The following is a 14,682-nucleotide window of genomic DNA, read 5'->3' as shown; positions in this document are numbered from 1 at the left end:
AGGCTAATGGAGAATATTAGCCAATGACAGTCTTCTTTATACGGAAGATTCAGATCTGTGGAATCCGCATACGACGCCTATACGACTTCTACAACTCCAGAATTATAAGTGAGCTTGTATTCATAACGATGGCGTCTGCGCTATACGGAGCCCGTGGCATACGGGCCGTATAAGACGGGCTGCGATTGGCAGGATATAGTGAGCAATAAGATGTGGCGAATGAGAGCACAGTACGCAGCTCGACTAAGCGCAAGCCGCGCCATACCCAAAAAGGAACATGACACACATAACTTAGCCAATCATTGACACTTCTATACATTTACGACGCCGTATAATTAGATCTTTGAGAACATCGAGAATCTCACAAACTGTCAATCAACCTTAAACGGACCACCCCGGGATCCGAGGGATGCAGTTCCTAGTCACAGTCAAAACGTTTACACAACAGCAGTATTTAGGAAGTACTACGTGTCCAAAAGGAGGCCATCGATCCGTGCTTGACATGCACCTGCTTTCAAATTCGTTGAGGATCTGATCAACGGCCAGGCGTTCTTTCCCAGTACAACTCATGTGGACGGCCTTACGAAAAGCAAAGTATGTCCGAATAGGCACTTTTAAGTCAAACTTTTGCTGTGTAAGGTTATTTTAATACAAAAGCAAGGATATTTATATTCGGGCAGATCTCCTTCAAGTGTGTTTTCTCTACCAAACGTGGATACGCCGGAGGCAGCCTAAATGATTGCCTGGATAAAAGAGCTTCCCAACCTAGGGGATTCGAGAAGATCGCAAGATGAGCTTGCGGGATGGTTGTGTACGCCCAGTCAAGGGGTGAATTATGAGCGCCAAAGCAGGCCAGTGGGGAAGATGTCAGAGGGTGGGTTGCAACGTCAGGGCCGGCTTCGATGAGAAGACCTTTGATTCCGGATATCGGGCTGCAAGGAGGGAGACGAGCGTGCAGCCTGCGAGGCCACCGCCGGCTATTATGTAGGTGTAGGTGCTCGTGCTGGTGCTGGACATTTTGCGGAATTAGGAGGTACGCAATTTTGTTTACTTTGTGACTTGATCGAGGGGAATGTAATGAATATGGTGCCAAAGGGATGGGCTATTTATCTTTTTCATCCATCTCTTCTCATAGAACGGTCTCCCTCTCTATTAACTCTCCATTCTCCGTCCCTTATCCTCAGTTTTAGAAGTCTGAAAGGCCTCATCGATAATCTCGAACACGAGCGAGCGAACCAAAAATCGTGTCATTGTTAAGCGATTCCGTGTCTTTCCCGTTCTTATTAGTCTAGAAGTGATGAGCCCCCCTACACTAGCTATAGATCCAGTAAAATCATCTCACTCAGCAGATCGAACACCGCCCAACCAATTATTATGCACCATCTGAAGTTCTCGACTTTCAGGAAAACGCCAACCCAATGCGGTAACTAAGGGATTCGGCAAAGTGCCATGGAATTCTTACACGCCCGAACCAATCATTTTGATCCGCTGGGGTTATTTTAATGTACGCTAGTACCTAACACAGTATAGCTGCCGTATGCCAAGCAATCTTAATCGAATCGAATTGCGTGGTAAGATCTTACATGTCCAGTACAAAAGAGAAAGGAGGACTTTTAAAGTGCTAACATAGAATGTCGATGTTCTTATTGAAGTTTAGATTTATATGATCATAAGTCATCAGAAATGAGCTGGGAATACCTAACATCTAACTGCGTATATCTATACTAGGTCAAGCTTTAAATTATGGGTACCTCTGTTAGCAGCTGCACTAACCCAACGCGGCTAGACTGCACTATGCCCTAGTTAGGCACACCTGATGGCATTATATAGAGAAGAAATATAGTATACAAACTACGAAACATAGTATATCTGACGGTTGTAAGTCTCGATATATTTCATTTTGATTTCTTAGCAGACGACAACTAGTTATACAACATAATGTCCTCAAGCGCGCCGCCATGCGGCGGAGATTAACATAGTTAGCGCCGGTCCCGGGGCTGGAGCGGCTTAGGAAGCGCCTGCGGGTCGATGCGAACTTACAGCCAAGATCTCCAGAACGCCTGGCATCGCTATGCGCTCGATCAGAGTGGGAGATCATTTTCTCTACTCGGTCGACGGCATGCATCGCAGGATCCTTGGTTTCGTGAAGTTATGCGTCTATACTGTTTGTTATTTGTTCTTATATAATTATAACAACGGATTCGGAACGCTGTATTAGCTAGTATTGAGAATACTATATAATCTGCATATCTAACTAAAGAGAATATTCAGGGGGTTACTTGAGGCCATATTTATGATCAGAATAGGGGTCAACTAAGACACGTATCCGATGCCTATTCTGGCCAATTAGGTGCACCTCTGTGAAATACGGTGTTGGTTGTGGATTACATGCTGTATTCGGAATAGCGGTCATAATCCGCTGTCAAATTATTATAGGGCTAGTATGATGAAGCTTTTAGACATTTATATTACAGATTAAAGATCTTGAATAAGATAAAAAGGAATCTCTACAAGCTGTTTATTAAGCCTTATGTAATCGCAGTATTCACTAATCTAGAGAGTCAATCTCTGTAGTGTAGGGCCTGCGAAGTCTTACTGGGGAATCCCTGTTTTGAGCGTCGGATTGAGCATCCAGGAGATTTTTTCAGTCAGCAAGAGGCCCGCCAGTCGCTCGACTCGATTCTGGGCGAGGGGTTTCGATTTACTACACAGTGTGGCGCTCTATGGTAGGAGGAGATACTGGCGGATTACGGGGTATTGCATTAGAAACAGTCAGAGCTCATCTCATAGTGTAATGGGTTTGGTCACAGCCTGGAGCTGTTTTGCGCGAACAGAAACCTCAATGCAAAAGAGCAAAGAGGCGCGGATATGATGAGGCTCCTGCAACTCAGTTTGGCCCTAACAGTCAAGACATGTCTTCTTCGCGACGAGACTACACTAAACTACTATACTACAGATTATGAAAAGCATATCGACATGACGGAGGGAATTATGAGCAGATTCCCGGACCGCCCGAATGTGACACTCGACGTCGGCATCATCCCACCACTGTATTCTGCGGCTATGTGGTGCCGCAACCACAGTGTTCGGCTCCGCACAGTTGCTGTTCTTAGTTCCTGGCCGCATCGTCAGGGCTCATTCGAATCCGAATTCGCTGCATGGATATCCTTGGAGCGGCTTAAGGTTGAAACCATGTCTGATATTGTAGAGGCTAGTAGAACCGGCGCATTCAGCCAAGGCCCGAGGGCCGAATAGGGCAGGTGGGCAGACCTTGAGAGCAGTAGCTTCTCTCTTGAAGACGCTTTGAGTTCTACTAATTGTATGGAGCGCTGGCCCTGTGCCCGAACTATCCTTCAAGCGAGGGCTGGTACACTGAACCTCTCGCCCAACACGTCATATCTACCTCCGTTACATGGCAATGCTTTAAATCAAATATCGATAATTTCGTAAAAGGACTATCAGGAACAGAACTTGATAGTAATTAAGCTATATATTTTTCAATTCCTAGCCCCAACGAGGGAGATACAGGTTCCTCTTCTTTGGGACATCATCTAGCCAACGTCCTTGATCAGCTGCCATTCCTCCATAATGATGGTGACTGCGAAATATAAGGCACGACATATAAAATGAGCGTTACTAGAAGACCCATCAAACGGTTCGTCCCTTTTTTAGTGATAGAATCATCAGGGGCTGATCATATAAATTCCCTAAAATTATCTTCCAAAACACACCCATAGCGAGGGTTTCTTTCTAGTATTTCATTTCACTTTGTTGAATTTTATTTCACAAGGTGCGGTCATCATAATCTTTCGTCTAGACCGTGATACTGGTAGGTAGGAAGGGTGAATATCTGCTCGTCTGTGTTCCAGAGGAACTATGAAAGCTCTTCTATCAACTCTGCCAATGGTCTTTGAATGAAGATTAGTGACAAACAAACATTTATGTATCATCTAAATAAATATATAGAGTTCCAAGCACCCTTTCCTTTCACAGAATGCCAATCCATCGCCAAACCCCCCAATATCGACACCGCAGCCAACCCCATAGCCACAAAAAACACCCCATCAATCGCAGCACCATACAGTCGCAACACAGTCGTCAAATCCCCGCCCGATAGAATCCTCTTCAGATCTGTGGTACCCGTGTGCACAATGAGTTTGGCATCAACATTCGCAATATCCGCTTCTTGGATGCTGGTATGAAGCTTGTTCACGAATACGCTCTGGGCGATGGCGATGGCAACAGCGCCGCCAAGCATCTGCGCGAATGTCATAAGCGTAATGCCAGTGACGACGTCTCGTGATCTTTTGAAGGAGGCTTGAACGGCAACCATGCTCTGTTGCATGCCGCTGCCTGCGCCGATGCCGAAGAGGATCTGATAGCCAATCCATGTTGCGGTGCTGGTGTTTTCGTTCACAGTGGTGAACAGGCCACCACCAACAGACATGATCACAGAGGCAAACAAAATGAAAGGCGTGTAGTAGCCGACGAGGTTGATTATATTACCGCTGACAATTGATGTGATCGCCATGCTCAGTAGTAGTGGTAGAAGCATAAGACCTGACTGCGAGGGCGAAGTGTTCTTGATGGTTTGAATCCACAACGGCAGCTTTTGGTTGTCAGTCAGTTCAGATCTTGTCAAAAGGGAGGAGAAGAGAGAACAAACATAGTACAGCATAACTGAAAAGCTAGCACCCAAACAAAAGGATGCTATCATCCCCCCGTATACGTTTCGATTCTTAAAGAGCCGAGGTGGCACGCTTGCAAATTTGTTCTTGTAGTTCTGAATCACGCCGAAGCCAACGATAGTCACGACAAAAACAGCAAACAGGACAACGACCGTGGCAGAGGTCCAGGCATATTTGATACCGCCATATTGGAGAGCGAGAAGCAGACATAGAACACTGGGGATGAAGAGAAACATGCCCTCCAGGTCCATGGAAGATATCACTTCCTTCCATTCTTTCCGATGCGACTTGTCCGAAGAAGGGTTATACGAGAACAGGAGCAAGGTTAAGGATAGGCCGCCAAAGGGCAGGTTTATGTAGAAACACCAACGCCAGGAGGCGTATTCCGTAAGGGCACCGCCAATTCTGTTGTCAACTACGTCAGCAAGCTAATACTTATCAAGACTGGAGCACAAGTAACAAAACTCACAAAGGCCCTACAACCAACACAACACTGGACATAGAAACAAGTATCGCAAAGTATCTTCGCTTCTGACTCGACTGTACCGACTGACCTACAATCAATACTCCGCCTGACAGAAGTCCGGCTGCACCAAGCCCAGCCAACGCGCGACCTAAGATCAGGACCGCAGAAACGGGTGCAACAGCAGAAATAAGGGATCCCAGCTCAAAAATGCTTAGTGCAGCTGCATATATCCATTTGGTGGGATAAGACCGATAGAGCTTCCCATACAGAAGGTGTGCCGAGCAAGCTGTCAGCAAATAGGCTGCACCGTACCACTGTATATCTTCAATGGTGTTGAATTGGTCTGTTATTCGAGGAAGGGCCGTGATAATTATTATCCGATCCTAATAGAAGATTAGACGAATTGATAGATGCGATGGGAATATCATGCTTGAGAACCTAGATACATACCAAAGCCGTGCAGAATGTCGTCAGAGACACAAAGAGGATGATTATCGGCAATTGCTTTTTGGGGGCATATGAATCCTTTGGACTGAGATACGGCGTCTTTGTATCAACCGAATAATGACCAAATTGCGAACTGCTATTCATATAACCCGGCGGCGTCTTAAATGGGCTGAGAAGACTTGTTGGCGTTCGAAATGATGGACTGACAATGCTCTCTCGCTGTGGTCTGATGGGCGGTGTGGGCGATCTCGAGAACGTTGTGCCAGTCCAGTGTCTAGATCTGTCCAGCCATACTTCCTGCATAGCAGGAGGTGTTGGTGATTGCGTCCTCTGATAGCTTGCAACTGCTTCCCTCGGCTGTAGGGTTGGTTCCGGACGAGAAATAGCAAGTCTAGATTCCGATTTAGTGTAAATATTATGAGAATATTGATCCGAAACATGGCTAATTCCGCTCTCGTACGGGTCGCTCAAGCCTTGGAGTATCAACTTGCTATCGTTGCCGTGTTGTGTTCCGTACCAAGTACTATTCACACAGAGGGGAGCTGGAACCGCCCACTGGACTCTTGTAGATGGATGAAAATCATCTGCAGCATTGTTGTCATTGTCGTTCTCGTATTCCTCTGCGTACGCATCGTGCTCAACCAGGGAATGCCCCTCTGTATCCCTGGAATAGTTCGAAGACTGCCTTGCGACCAGTTTTGTATTCCGAAGCTGAGGCCCATATCGATCAATGGGGGATTCGTCATTGAACAAATCCTCAGACTGCTCGGGAACTTTTAAATGCATCTGTTCAGCAGTTGCAGGGTATAGGGGATTGGTAAACTGTGAGGTCCTGGGGACGTCGTTCCTCGCCATGATTTATTATTATCTGCTGTAACGTGAGCTAGTACCTACGAAAGGGGTTTTCCAGGAGATAAAGAAACAGCAGGACACCAAACAAAATATAGAAACAAACCGAAGATCGTTTCAGATAGATATACTTCTCTTTCCCCGACATCATAAACGTCTTTTTGAAGCCCAATCTTGATTCAGGTCACGCAACGAGCCGTACCCAGGTTTCTGCCCACACTAATGACTGGTTTTGATAATACTGGGCTGCAAAATAGGGCTATATTTAGCCCACTGAGGATCGATAGACTTCATATTGCCTGCATGACAGAACGCAAGTTGGTTGTTGATGACGCTTCCCGCCGGGGCCAAACAAGATCGGGGTTGGGACTTTTGAATGTATAGATCAGATCATGGGCGACTAGTCCGGATCCAGATTTTCTGAACGCCGGTACAACAGAAATTTACTTTGAATCTGGTGGGTAGGCGACTTTGAAACACTGCGTTTGTGTGTAAACGGTGACACATGAACGGTCAGCACGTGGGGGCTGCATGGTTATGTACATAACCAAGAATTGCTTGCATTTTAGTCAGTTGTATATTGACCGACACATTTCCCAGCTGGATGTTGCTAGTCAGTCAGGTAACAGTGTGCAGTCAGTCCATGATGGACTGGCGCGTCAGCATTCTCGTGAGCAGAGTAGAGTAGCAAGAGTATCACCTCTTTTTTGGTGTTCTAACTATTTTTCTAAGTTTCCTGACAGCTATAGTGTCTACGAGGGTGACATTCGCCTCTGTTTAAAATTCGTAGTCATATAGCACTAGAGCTACATAGTCAAGGTAAGCAGTAAACGCGATAGTGGCATTCTTTTCACAAAAACAAAAATAACTCTATACATTAAATAATACAACAGTCGTCATCATACAACAGCATTAGAATTAAAGACAATCCATGGAAAACAAAAGAGAAAAAGAAGTCCCATCCTACACATCGGCTCATTTAGTGTTCGTAAAGTCGTGACCACACCAGCGTATCCAACTGGTGCAGATAAAGGGTATCCAGAAGAAATATTGCAACAGTACAGAGAAGAAGAAAGGAGAGAATGAAACAAAATTATAAAATAAGCCATGAGCAAAAGTGGAGATGGTATCGAATGAATTGAGGCGGAAATGAATCCAGACGGAGAACTATCAGCCTAAGAAATCGACTTATTCCCACGATCACGTTTGTCAGCCAAGACGAACTCGTTGGAAACGCCCTTCCTGTATAGAATGCCCTCTTGGAGAGCCCATTCCACAAGGCCGGGGTCCTCCAGCTCTTTGAACTGAGGGTCCTCTTCATAATGTTTGCTCATGTGTTCCATGCGGTCGTGCCAGTGCACGAAATGTTGGTCGCAAACGGTGCAACGGCTTAGAGACGGAGGGCGTCGTTGCTCCTGCAGGCATCGTTTGTGGATATCCTCAAGCCCACGGTCGAATTTTTCTTTTTCTTCACTAGTAGGAGTCGCCTTGCCAGACCACGGGGCGTGCATTCGACGCAAATGTTGGGTGAATAGGTCCTTGCGGTTAAAGTCGTTTGGCCCCTTGGTAGGGGACTTGCAGCCTGGAAGATCGCATCGATAAAAATTAAGTTTCAGGTGCTGGGACGAGAAGTGGCGCTTCCATTCGTTCTTGGAGCTAAAGGTGCTTTCGCACCCGTACATTCTGAAACTACAGGCATATGTGCGACCATCGGTAGAGGTATCTTTCGAGCTCGATGGCTTGTTCTTGGAGTTTTGCCCGGTCTTACGCGATGGGCCGCGCTTGCGAATACCAGAGTTTAAGCTCCCCGTGGACTTCTGGTGATTGCGAGAGATTTTCTTTGTCTTAGGCATCTTCGAAATTCGTTGAGTAGATTCAGGATCTACGTCGTGGTCACACGCAGCGTCGGGCTCGCCGTCGGCGTCGACATCGTCGTTGATTTCAAGGTCGCTGAGTGTCTCGCCTTGGTTTTGGTAAAGGCTCGCACAAGGGTATATTTGTGACACCTTCTGATGCACAGGACTCTCCGGCTCCGGATAGGCAACATCTATACAAGGAAAAACGATCGTCAGTCTTTCATTCGCTTCGTATCGGCCATTGAAGCAGCGGGAAGTAGACTTGACAATCAGGCAGTTTCTGCCATCCTCTAAAAATCTCATCAGTGCAATGCGCGATAACTCACCATGAACATGTTGAACATCTCGTGGGATGACAGACTCGTAACCAGTTGCGTCACTACTCCAGACTCTAGAAAAGCTTGGATTTGCACTCTCAGCGTCAATGGCATGTATATTGGAGAATCCATAATGAACAAAGGGACTTGGGGAACGGTCAGTCTCCGAGATGGAAGATAGATCAGCGGCAGCAACTCGAAACGGCGATGGATAGTCGAAATCAGTGGAAACAACGCCGGAAAAACCCGCATCCTTTCCAAAGGCTCCTGAAAGATGGTACGTAGTGTTCCCATAGCCTGACTCAAGCTTTGGGACATAATATGGCACTCCTTTGGCACACCTTTCAAGTGGTAGAACGTGATGTTCCAAACGTTTCTTCCGATCCAAGTTCCAGGGATGATAGGGATATTCCACGTCGAAAGGCGGATGGCTTAGATAGATCGTATCCAGAGGGGGAGAGGCCATGGGAGCCATCATTTTAGTTTCGTCGTCGTTGTCATAGAGAGAAAATGGGGAATCCATATTCATCGTGATGTGGGTTGCAAGTATATGGACAGCGAACAAGCAGTCCAAGAATTGAAATGAAAAGAGAAAGATAAGGTAGAATTCAAATAATCATAAGCACCGCCAGGCGTTTTTCGAAAATGCAATGAGGGCTCTGGTAAGTAGAAGAAACTTCTGCTCTCTGGCCACCCTTGGCCATTGGCGCTTTTTGTGCTACGGAGGCAGGTAGCAGGTACGCTTTTATAATATCGCATCACCGACCAAAACCGCCTAGAATCTCGATCATGGCTTGACAAATCAGATGGGAGCTGAACAATGAGTTCTTATCTACTAGGGTAGCGCTGTCCATTGCATTCCACACAGGACTGCAGACTAAGTTGGAAACAGAGACCCCCCAGCCAATCGTTTGAGCCTCACCCTCTCTCTCAACGATTGCTCGTAAGTTCTGAACCGGTTCGTTGTTCATAAATTTTGAGCGCTAGTCTGACATGGTCGCAGGGCTAAGCCAGTCACCCTGACTGTGTCAAGCACTCCCCTTTCTTTTTCCTAAACCGTGCCTGCGTCTCATTATCGGTAGTGTACGCTATGGGATCTTGGTAGCACAAGCAAACACGACTCCGCAATCTCTCTACATAACTAGTACCTCACAGGGTGTCGCGGCAACTTCAAATCGCCGTCCTCCGATGCTGTGTCTAGTGGAGCAGTATTCGCAAGCCACGATCCAGAATAAGAAAGACTCAAAGAGCGACTTTGGAGAGGCGTAGATCGACGCGGAATTAGACCGATTTAGTCAACACTAGATAGATACGCGCTGTATTTTTAGTTGAAACCCTATCTGCAGAAACGTGGTCTAGCGCGGGCGTCACTGTTGCTTTTTTCTCTGCTCCGTGGACCGTAGTTAAAGTTGAAGAGACTCTGACTCGGGCGTGTCTGAACGAGTCATTCGGCGACTATACGGAAACAATTTTTGCCCGGGTCCAGTCAAAGTGGCTCTGGTCGTAATCGATCTGGAAGCATGCGGTGTCAAATAATAGCGCCAATGCCAGACATAGCCCGGGCTGAAAAACTAATGACTACCTGTCATCTATCTGTGATCTGCTTGGATGAATGTTGCGTCTAATGCACAATTAGTGGAGTACTTACTTCTCCGTCGAACCAAGTCTGCCTTGGCCGCGCTTCCGTAATGTGGCACTGTCTGCACCTCTGCTCTCTATGCTGGCGTGGCAGGACGCTCTCTGCGCCGCGCCATTCCATTTCTGTCAAAGCAACTTAGAGCTAGACTGCTGAGCTAGTACGTAGCTGGCACCGCCTGGGGGATTCTCTATTTACCGGTTTAGACAGTGATTCGTGTTTCTCAAGATCCCCGGCGGCACATCAATGCGATTTCCAATCAAATTGTTTCCTCGTCGTCAATACATCCCTCGTTTCCACAACATGGGGACACCGCCTTTTTCCACGTAAACTAAACATATTAATCGTCAAGTTCCTTGCCGTATGCCCGCGTGCTACGCGAATCCAAGTTCCAAGCGGATGTGGATGCGTCGGATTTCATGCCTGTGGCGACTTGATTGCATGCTGGATTGCTGGATGACAGATGCCAAGGGCTTCCTTTCCTCCCCGGGGACTGATGACAACACTCGGGTGCGGGGAATCGAGGTCGTCAAGGCATGGTCCTCGGACGCGTTGAAGAGCAGAGCACAGTTCGTACGGAGTACAACATTCCGTTGTAAATCCCCTTGGTTGATGTTCTTAGGTGTACTTGGGATTAGTTTGGAAGTACATTCGGTTGCATAAACTGGCTACGTCTTTCCACATTCATCCAGCCGACCGTAGTCGATCTCCCTGTCGCGATAAATTAGTATCGGCTCGCCGCCGCCACTCGATCTAATAGAGAGTAATTAGCGCGAGCCCATCTCCAATGAATTACTCCGTAGTTAGTTGCCAAACATCTCAGGCCCACAAAGTTAGTTAATATAGATCACAGTAAGCAGCCAAAAAACGTCTCTGACTTGAATTATTTTGCAAGTCACTTCAAGTTGCGTTGCTGGTTCCCGACCTAGCCCATGGTACTTCGTGTGGTAGTACACTGGTAGCAGCTAGTCGGTTACTAGTACGTAGTAGTGGGAATGGCCTTTTTTCTTTTTCCTTTTTGGTCCCGTCTGCAGGATACTCCGTAAGCCACTGATTAATCGGAAATGCCATTGCTCAGAAAGCGTTTTCTCGGAAATAAAGCGGATGTGAATTAAGCGTGGAGCTGAGCAATTGGAAAGTGAAACAGCGCCCCTGCATAAAATTTTGATCTCATGCTGGTAGTAATGTATAGCTGTTGCAGCGCTTTTTAAGGGGCTATTCTCTATTCGAGTCATTTCATTCCAAACGTGACCGAAGAGTATAGAAAGAGAGTATGGATATCTGGAGTTCCCACTCTCTTGACCCTGCGTCGCAGTATTTGTCAGTCTGCTTTAAGATCCCAGTCGACGGTCTAAATTAGCCCTTTGCAGTCAGCAGGCCAAATCGTTCAATTACTCCGTAGCCAGTTCTGCTGTCTGCAATTTGACAGCACGGACTACGGATACATAACAGTGCTTTGACTTGCACTGTTCCAGAGCGAGTATTGAGTAGTCCCAAGGCTAGCGCCACTGGTGCGACACGTATCAAGTCACCCTTGGGAGAGAATGCGTTAAGTCTCGTCTGCTTTAGGTGCTCGTAGTTCACCATCTGGAATCATTAGTTGATTGCCATACACGTGGAGACCATCTCATGCAAGCCTCGTATATCCTTGTTAGTCAGAAATAGTTCCGTGGCTGCATGATTGCTCCTGTCAGTAGGTGTGATTTGTAGATCGTCACCCGGGCAATGATGAGGCGAAGCGGTGCCAGTTCGCCTGGGCGATCACGGCCAGGCAATGGGCATCGAACGGTGAGCCACTGGCATGACGGTAACCTAGCACCAATGTGTAATGGTTAGTGCCCCTGACGCTCTGGCCTCTAAGACTAACCATCCCGACCGCGAATCTCCCAAGTGAAATCGCTCGACATGAAATATGGCGTAGTAGGTTTATGCAGCTGAATTTTGGTCACAATGCCGCATTGTTCGAAGTTGGAGGAGAGATAAGTGAACTGGGCCCTAACTGTATTCAACCTTTCCATGCGGTGCGACCGATCCTAGAATGCGACCCAGCCGACTGAATGCCAGTCGGTCAATTTGGAGATTCCCCGTAGCATGTTCGCTGTGCAATAGAAAGAGCCATTGCGAGCTTCAGTCGGCTCTACACGGCCATACTGCCGATTGTGGTAGCTCCAGGGAATAGTCGAAGTTGGCCGTAGCTGTAGACAGCAGGCTATTGGTCAGTTGGCCGCCAAGTGTTCCCCCAAAACCAATGCTAGCATCCGCATGTATCGGGTAGTTATAGTGTGTGTATACACGAAACGAAAGAGAGGACAGAGCAGTGAGGGTATACGAGTCGTCGTGGTTGAGAAAGAATTGCCCCACGAAGACGAAGAGCAGACGTTAAAATAAGCTTTCTAGGGGGCATCTCTTCTTTGGGCAGGCGCGACCAGGAGGAGACGACAGCGTGCGGAAGGAGCGACGGGGGACCTGAGTAATGCCGCGCAGGCAATAGCTCTGCGACTACTCTGTCTGTCTCTGCCTGACAAAGAGACTACAGGCTGAAGAAACGGACAACCATGTATGCGCCTCTTCTTCCCGCCCTTGTCGAACGTGATCGATTACTGACTGCGCCTTGTGGATTCCCAGGGCGGTCTTCTCGCTTATCATCATAAACAAGGCTGGCGGTCTCATCTATCAACGGGAGTTCCAGGCTGGCCTGCAGAAGCTCTCCACGAATGACTACCTCGTCTTAGCAGGAACATTCCATGGGTTCGTTGCCGCCAGCTTTCTATCCCTCGAGGCTGTTGTTCTTATTGCTGTTGGTTTACTGACTCTCTCTTCCTAACTAGTGTCCACGCCATCACTCGCACCATCACCCCTCGGATACCTACCACTGCCAGCACTAACACAACGAGCAGCGCATCATCGAACTGGTCGCTTCCAGAACCCGGCCAGCCGAAATCTGGAATCGAAGTGCTTGAAACCGATCGCTTCCGCCTCACCTGCTTCCAAACGCAAACAGGCACGAAATTCCTCCTCTTTACAGATCCCTTGATGTCCAATATCGACACCGTGATGAAAAAGGTGTATGAACTCTACGCAGATTATGTTATGAAGAATCCTTTCTACCAGTTGGAAATGCCTGTGCGATGCGAGGCTTTTGATCGGCACCTAGGTACATGGCTAAGAGGCAGAACATAGAGGAACTTGAAACAAAATCAATGAAGGGGAAAAAAAACCAATACTTGCGCACATCGCTATATGAAGACAATCTCCCATTATTTGGTCTATTGAAAAGTACGTAGTTAACATTACACTCTGCTTGTGTGATGGCTGAAATGACGCTCAGCGGCAATCCGGACAAGCACACAGCACCTACGCAGTGTCCATCTTATCGCCGCTCTGGTCATTGTCCTTGGATGATTCCCCGCCGTCTTTGCTTTCTTCGGGGATATTCTCCAATGAAGCTTTGCCCTCCCTCTCCTCGCGTTCGCGGTTTTCTTTCTCTTGCCTGTTCTTTTCCTCCTCGAGCGATAGTCGTAGAGCAAAGGCGAGTTCGGGATCGTTCTCTGCAGCGTCTTCAAAACCAAACCCTTCACCACCCTCCTCTGCGGCGCCAACACCGACGCCAGCTTCACCGCCCAAGATTGGGGTAACTTGTAACTCTTCGCTTAGTAAATTGGGACCAGGTGGAATTATGGCTAGGTGAGAGCCATCGCCTCCCTTCACGTTTTCGACAAATGCTTCCAGTTTTTTAGTAGTATCCGAGTCTAAGTCTCCAAATGCAACAATGTCAATGGAGACGTTGTTCTTTTTCATTCTCTTGGCCAGCTTTATGAGTGATTTTTCGTCCTCGGTTACGGGTGCGCATGAGAAGACGATGATTCGTTGTCTTTGGGCTTTCTCCGAGCGGTGCTTAAGGGCCAACTGATATATCACCAGAATGTCAGCATCAACTCAAACGATTGGAGACTAGCATTACATACACCAGCGACTTGTATACTTGATGCGAGATGCGATTTGCCGTAGATCTTGGTTCGGTGCAGTCCAGACAAGATCTTGCCGAAGTCGTCCGTAAAAGTCGAGAGAACCTCCGGCCCGTTTCCACCCATGCTCATGAGACCGACAGCAGACTGCGGGTTAGCTCGCATCTTCGCCGTATGAATAACGCCCACGGCATCGATCTGCGCTTGCCATCGTGTAGCACTAGGGAGGAGTCAGTCAAGGTAGTTGCAGGTAGCTTACGGAAGCTTACGTGTAGTCTCCGTTTCTGCTCGGCTCGCTATTATCGACACTAGGAACTGTCAGCAGTGCACCAAGTATTTGCCTGGCGGAAAATACGAACATGATCATGGTTGCTTCCAATACCATCTTGACGGCTGGTGAGAGCTAGAAGCTCTGGTCGTAAGCTCCGAAGGCGATGATAATGTTTAGAAGAAGGCGA

At 47.5% G+C, this 14,682-nt stretch overlaps 3 protein-coding genes across 3 annotated transcripts, besides 2 other annotated features; all 3 read right to left on the bottom strand.

Moving 5' to 3' along the window:
- Positions 1 to 2,180: 2,180 nt before the first annotated feature.
- Positions 2,181 to 2,425: a repeat region (Identified by RepeatMasker using a combination of RepBase library and repeat library created with RepeatScout).
- Positions 2,426 to 3,600: 1,175 nt separating this feature from the next.
- Positions 3,601 to 3,674: a repeat region (Identified by RepeatMasker using a combination of RepBase library and repeat library created with RepeatScout).
- Positions 3,675 to 3,946: 272 nt separating this feature from the next.
- On the bottom strand, positions 3,947 to 6,456 carry UA08_06011 (hypothetical protein; the record flags this gene model as incomplete). The annotated part of the gene is made up of 5 exons (XM_020268677.1): positions 3,947 to 4,609; positions 4,667 to 5,093; positions 5,158 to 5,537; positions 5,605 to 5,992; positions 6,062 to 6,456. The coding sequence occupies 5 exons, from the start codon at positions 6,454 to 6,456 to the stop codon at positions 3,947 to 3,949; spliced, it is 2,253 nt and encodes a 750-aa protein (XP_020118472.1).
- A 1,169-nt stretch (positions 6,457 to 7,625) lies between these two features.
- UA08_06010 (hypothetical protein) lies at positions 7,626 to 9,152 on the bottom strand (the record flags this gene model as incomplete). Its single annotated transcript, XM_020268666.1, has 2 exons — positions 7,626 to 8,497; positions 8,633 to 9,152. 2 exons carry the CDS (start codon positions 9,150 to 9,152, stop codon positions 7,626 to 7,628), a joined length of 1,392 nt encoding a protein of 463 aa, XP_020118552.1.
- Positions 9,153 to 13,613: 4,461 nt separating this feature from the next.
- Positions 13,614 to 14,609, bottom strand: UA08_06009 (hypothetical protein; the record flags this gene model as incomplete). Its single annotated transcript, XM_020268655.1, has 4 exons — positions 13,614 to 14,165; positions 14,225 to 14,444; positions 14,494 to 14,532; positions 14,584 to 14,609. The coding sequence occupies 4 exons, from the start codon at positions 14,607 to 14,609 to the stop codon at positions 13,614 to 13,616; spliced, it is 837 nt and encodes a 278-aa protein (XP_020118471.1).
- Positions 14,610 to 14,682: the final 73 nt, after the last annotated feature.

This window comes from Talaromyces atroroseus (genome assembly GCF_001907595.1).
Source record: "Talaromyces atroroseus strain IBT 11181 chromosome Unknown scaffold_8, whole genome shotgun sequence".
NCBI classification, from domain to species: Eukaryota; Fungi; Ascomycota; class Eurotiomycetes; order Eurotiales; family Trichocomaceae; genus Talaromyces; species Talaromyces atroroseus.
Note: the sequence above shows the minus strand (reverse complement) of the source record. Positions and strands in the feature narration are given on the sequence as shown.